The sequence below is a fragment of the Hordeum vulgare genome, chromosome 1H, assembly GCF_904849725.1.
Source record: "Hordeum vulgare subsp. vulgare chromosome 1H, MorexV3_pseudomolecules_assembly, whole genome shotgun sequence".
NCBI classification, from domain to species: Eukaryota; Viridiplantae; Streptophyta; class Magnoliopsida; order Poales; family Poaceae; genus Hordeum; species Hordeum vulgare.
The window spans coordinates 496,389,400-496,395,623 of NC_058518.1; the positions used below are offsets into that span (position 1 = coordinate 496,389,400).

The 6,224-nt window shown below is 45.5% G+C and overlaps 1 protein-coding gene across 1 annotated transcript; it reads left to right on the forward strand.

Annotated features, from left to right (window-relative positions):
- The first annotated feature begins 369 nt into the window (after positions 1-369).
- On the forward strand, positions 370-5,089 carry LOC123418898 (glycosyltransferase BC10-like). Its single transcript, XM_045107089.1, has 2 exons — positions 370-1,340; positions 4,287-5,089. Exons 1-2 carry the CDS (start codon positions 576-578, stop codon positions 4,926-4,928), a joined length of 1,407 nt encoding a protein of 468 aa, XP_044963024.1. The 5' UTR covers positions 370-575; the 3' UTR covers positions 4,929-5,089.
- Positions 5,090-6,224: the final 1,135 nt, after the last annotated feature.

Below are 6,224 nucleotides of genomic sequence, written 5' to 3' on the forward strand. Positions count from 1 at the left end.
GGATCTGGACGTATCTTTTAATTTTAGTGCTTTTTGTATTGCCTTGACAATTGATGTATACATAGGAACCTTTATTTTAGACTTTTCTCCAGACTACCGATTTATAATACCCCACCGTGAGGGGTTTATAAACACACACACCGTTAAGCATAGCAGTCCAACTGTTCAGGCGGTCCTTGTGCTGCAGGTGCGGGTGCGCGTGCGTCAATTGTGTGGGAGAGGGTTGAATGCAAGGCAGGAACCAGATCGATGGACCGAGCGACGAGGAATCGAGAAGCGGACAGCAGGACCAAGTCATGTCCCTCCCCGGCCATGGGTCCAACTCAATCGAAGCTCATATTCCTTCCTTTCCCCCGGTCCAATTCGGCAGCCGGCCGCCCCTCCCCCGAAGATTCCTCCCACCACTATTTCCAAATTCATTTGCATTTACATACATATAACCCTCGAGACCGTGAATGGCGACCGCCCGGCCCCAGATGCCGCCCCCGCCGGCTCGCCTCCTTTTCCTTTAGACCTTTACATGCCGTGCGTGAACCCGTAGCGTTCCATATCTCCCGCGAGATTCAGAGCTAGCCATGAGCGCAAACAAGAACCATAAGCAGCAGCAGCGTGCCGTGGCGCAGATGGTGGTGGCGGCTGCCATGGCGACCCCGTGCCCCACCAAGCCCCTCTTCGTCGCCCTCGGCTTCGCGCTTGGCATCGTGGCGACCCTGTCCCTGATGGGCTCCACGGGGTCTTCGGCTCTGCCAGGTGCCGCCCTCGAGCTCTTCTTCCCGTCGCACCCCGTCAACGTGTCCACCGAGGTGCGGCCCCGGCAGCCACCGCGGCCGGTGCAAGTGCAGCCACAGGCGGCACCGGCAGTCAGCGCCTCGTCTCCGCCACCGGTGCCCGTGGCCGACGCAGGCATTAGTAGGCATGCGGCTCTGACGGTACAACCACAGGCGGCACCAGCAACCGGCGTCTCGTCTCCGCCGTCGCCGCCGGTGGTGGCTGATGCCGCCAGCGACAAGAAGCGTGCGGCTCTGCATGAGAATGCGAGCACTGCCGAGGAGGAGGGTGGACGGAGGCCTGTGGTCGACGACGACGACGACGCCCGGCTGATGGCGCTGGCGTCGGCGGCGCCGAGGGCGGTGCGCGTGGGGGGCGGGGGCGCGCCCAAGGTAGCGTTCCTGTTCCTGGCCAAGTGGGACCTGCCGATGGCGCCGCTGTGGGAGCGCTTCTTCGAGGGCCATCGCGGGCTCTACTCCGTCTACGTCCACACCCACCCGGCATTCAACGCCTCCGCCGCCGCCTCGGACGACAGTGGCTCCGCCTTCCACCGCCGGCACATCCCCAGCAAGGTACGTACGTGCACATCATCATCACGATCACACGTACATAAAACAGCTGCAAACGCTCGAGTTCTTGGATGCAATTAAGCATGCCATTGACGCCTCTTACACATGCATGAATGCTGGCTTTTGAAAATGCATGCATGGCTTGGTTTCATACCAAAGCGGTACCCTTTTCTTGACTTGACGCGATGGCACGGAGAGATCCAGGCGTACGTCGTTTTCCTTCGAGAAGGATAAGAAAAAATATTAGTCCATCTGAGCAGGCCAGCCAGTAGCTAGGTTTGGGGAGCAAACTAAACAACTACTGCTACCACTGTGTATGCTCCGCCCTGTGCGTGTCTTGTCTTGGTGCGATGTCTTTGATTCATGGACGCGATCATCACGTGGAAGCGCCGAGTTCCAGACGCGACGTACGCGAGATGGCGCGATGCACCCCCAAGATGCCTCAAACGACGTGCGCCATTGTTTCTTTCTCCATTTTTTTATTGCATCTCTAGCTTGATTACATCTGATATATCTAGCCAAAACCTTTTCTTAATTACTACTATCTCGTTAGCTTAGCTCCCAAACCCATCCACGATGGACGATGCCACATCACATGCACGACGTGCCTCGGGCGCTTCGTCGCCCGCCCGGCCTAGCCAACAAACAAACAAGAAAAAAGTCAAAAACAAACCTTGAAGTTATAGACGAAAGCTAAATCAAACCCTGAACTTTGAATCCCTGAAATCGGCACACCGAACTCACTGATCCTGGTCTATTTTAAATCTTGACAGAACTTAGCCGGGATTTGCTGAATTGGGTCGGGCCCATTAGCGCAGTTGCGCACGTGCGTACCCTCTGCTCTTTTTTTTGTTTTTCATTTTCTTTTTGCTTTTACATGGTAATATTTTTCTAAATAAATATTTTATATTTTATAAATAACAATAAACATTTTATAAAATTGATATATATATATTTGAGGTATAAATAACAATAAACATTAAATGTTTGGCGCTAGGATTATGCTCCTACAACTTTATAAAATGCATGTTGGACCAATACAAATAGAATTAAAAATACGAATAAAACTAAAAATATGAATAGAATTAAAAATACGAATAGAATTAAAAAAGCCAAACATTTTTTTAAAACAAAAAAGACATAGAATTTGTGACAAAAATAGAAAACATAAATATTTTTAACTTCTGAACAATTTTAAAAATGCGCAAACTTTTTTAAACTTCGTATTTTATTTGTTAATGGGCCGGTTCAATTTCTGTTAGCAGCCTAGCAGGTTATCCCGGTCGGGGTTGTGGTATTGCCAGAATCCCGGTGCGCCAAACGGGCCTAGGGTTCAAAATAGACCGGGATTACAAGTTCGGAGTGCCAATTTCAGGGATTCAAAGTTTAGGGTTTGATTTGGCTTTCGTCTATAACTTTAAGGTTTGTTTTGGACTTTTTTCAACAAACAACAACAACACATTGCACGCAGCTGCCTCAAGGCATGCATCGATCAACCTCTCCGACAGCCCCACAGTGGCACAGACAGAACCACTTGAACGGACGTGCATTTCTCAAATTTTCTTGTGATAGCTAGTAGTACATGGCATGCAATTTCCTTCCATTTGTTTTTTGACGAGAACAATTTTTTCTCTCATTTTCAATGTGCACGTACATGACGCAACGGTAGTACTACATTATATTGGTTCCACGTAGTGGCCCATGCAGTATGACCCGATCGATCATTTATGTAAACAAAGCCTGAGTGGTCGTCCTTGTCCCGGCGATGGCTCTCCATGGAAGCCATACCTTTCTTGCATGGCATGGCAATATGTCATGCCCCGTGATCATCGAGCTTCCCTATTGCCATGCCAACCTCCTCCGCCCAACAGCCCCATTGTCTGCATGCATCTCCACCACACACTCACACAGTGCACCGGCCGCTTCACGCCTGCCTTCCTTCCTTCCAATTTGCCATCAGACTTGACCTTGTCAAAGTCCAAACCGGAAGGCGATTAGTCCACAAAACACGTGGTGAACTGAACCGATCGAGCATGTCTGACATACAAACCTGCACACGTGAGGCCGCGCATGGATCAGCGTTTCTTCACCGCTTTAAATACAGGTGTATATATAAAAAATACCGGTGTAACTTATAGATTCCCAGCTATTTTCAGACGGAAAGCGAAACGAGGATGGACGCCCGTATTTTTCTTACCAGTGTATTTAGATGCAAAACGACAATTCAAACAGGGCGTAAGGCGCATAGCATAGACCCCGAGAGGAAATAACTTGGGCACTTTGCGTACGGGGACAGTGACCATGCATACGTACCCTTTCCTATTCCTCCTGGAAGAAAAGAATATCCTGCGCACTTTGCGTATGCATGCCTGTGTACTTGGGCCTTGAGAATCGTCTTAGTTAATTACCTCATCCTCCTTCGTTGCTCACGTATGATGAATGTGTACGCAAAGATAAATATCCAAAGAAGGTTTTTAAACATAGAGCTATGTTGTACTTGAAGTCTTGAACACAATCTACACGACGAAAAAATCACTTTTATTTTCATGGAATGCGCTAATAAATCTTGTGAAAATTTTATATTATCAGAATATTACTACATATAATGTACTAGTATTGATCTCACATGATAAAACATGGCAACAAAGGACAACACAATTTTCCTTTTGAAAGAGAGCATCATCTTCAATTTCATTTAATTGAAACCATTGTCTTCTTTCTTTTTTGCGACTAACCAGAAACCAATACCCACAAAAAAATGTCTTTCTCTACATCCCCAGAAAAATGAAACCACCAAACTAACTAACGATTACAATAGTCGTACAACATATAGAGTATGAAGTGATTTTGACTACAGATCACCGTATCATGATACATTGTTACAGGGAGCTTGTAGTATTTTGTAATCATACATATTCATTAAACATGTTGGCATTGTTACACAAACAGGAGGTAAAATGGGGCCACATAAGCATGGTGGAAGCTGAACGGCGTCTCCTGGCTCACGCGTTGCTGGACCACTCTAACGCCCGCTTCATCCTCCTATCGGAGTCGCACGTCCCGCTCTTCGACTTCCCCACCGTCTACTCCTACATCATCAACTCCACCAAGGTGTACATGGAGTCCTACGACGAGCCGGGTGGGACGGGTCGGGGCCGGTACAAGCGCGGCATGGCACCCACCATCACCCCTTGGCAGTGGCGTAAGGGCTCACAGTGGTTCGACCTGGATCGTGCGCTTGCCGTTGATGTTGTTGCCGATGATGTATACTTCCCGGTCTTCAGAAAGTTCTGCAAGCGCAACTGCTACACCGACGAGCATTACTTGCCGACATTCCTTCACATCCGGCACCCTGAGGCAGCCGCCGGACGAACTGTAACGTGGGTTGACTGGTCCCATGGCGGGCCCCATCCGTCGAGGTTCACGAGGATGGAGGTCACGGTGGACTTCCTACGGTGGCTCAGAGGCGGGACGACGTGCGAGTATAATGGGAGGACCACCACCGTCTGCTTCCTGTTCGCGAGGAAGTTCCTGCCTAACTCACTCACCCGCTTCTTGAGATTCGCGCCGAAGGTGATGGGCTTTGGCTGAAGGATCGACGCTTATACGGGACTAGACAATGAACAATTCAACTATTAATTTTTGGTTGGACACATTGTCACACAATTCTTTGACGGACATTCACATCTCTGTAAAGCATCTTTGTAAACTAACTAAAGGATGAGTATACATAAGGATATACATTTATTTTATCTGTTCCATCCTTTTAGAATTCATTTTGTAATAACCAATGTAGATGGCCGTCTCCACAAATTTGGGGCCCTAGGACAAAATGTAAAGTGGGGCTCTAAAAGTAAAAAAACATGTAACTTATCATACTCTCTCTTAATAACATAACTTCATATATGTGTTACTTCATACAATATTTATAAATATACTAAAAATTATTACTAAAATAGTAAAGCTTACATTAAACCAATAAAATTGACCTCATGTTCTACCGGACAGGACAATTCGTCTAGTATTTCCGAAATGAAATCTTGAATTAGATCTTCACAATTAGTCTTCTCCGGACATCATATTCATGTGTTATTATAGCCAATCGATCGAGTATTTCTTATGTCATAGTAGAACACAAATAGGATTTCAACAACTTAAGTTATGAAAAGCTCATTTCTGCATACGCAAAAGTTCACACAACTATATATGCAGCTACATGAACCTTTATAAAATAATGCAAAAGACAGTTGCTACATAAACATTTAATACTGATGAAAGCAAATGTAACCTTAAACAATATGTAGCGTATAAAAAGAGAAAAAATAAATGTTCGTTAAAAGAATGTCATTTATAATAAAATGTGAATGATGAAATGATCTAATGAAACTTATAACTAACAAGCAAGAAATTATGATGTGGTAGCATTGCATGCATAGTAAGGCAAAAATCTCTACTTTTAAAAGGGGTGTTGGTAGTTTCTCTTCGAGGGTTTTTTCGTCCCTTCTACCATCGTTATATATTTAGTAATGTATTTATGTGAAAGAAAGTTAAGATTAATTTCTAACGAATGTTTAAAGACCAAACCTGGATTAATTAACCTTATCATAAGTCACTCAATCACATTAATTAATATTTTCATACATCACCAAATTATATTAATTAACATTTCTTTTAGTTTTTTTTCCATCTCCCCTCCCGCTTTCATCACTACTCCTAAATGGGAGTTGGTAGCCTGGTTCCCAGGTTTATTTTTGTCCTTTTTTCTGTCTCATCTCCCACCATCCTCTTTCATACTTGTTATCTTATTTATCGGTTTATTTTCCTCTCCACACTCTTTTATTGCAAACCAGCATTTTCGAACGTACAAAAGATCACGATTCTAAATTT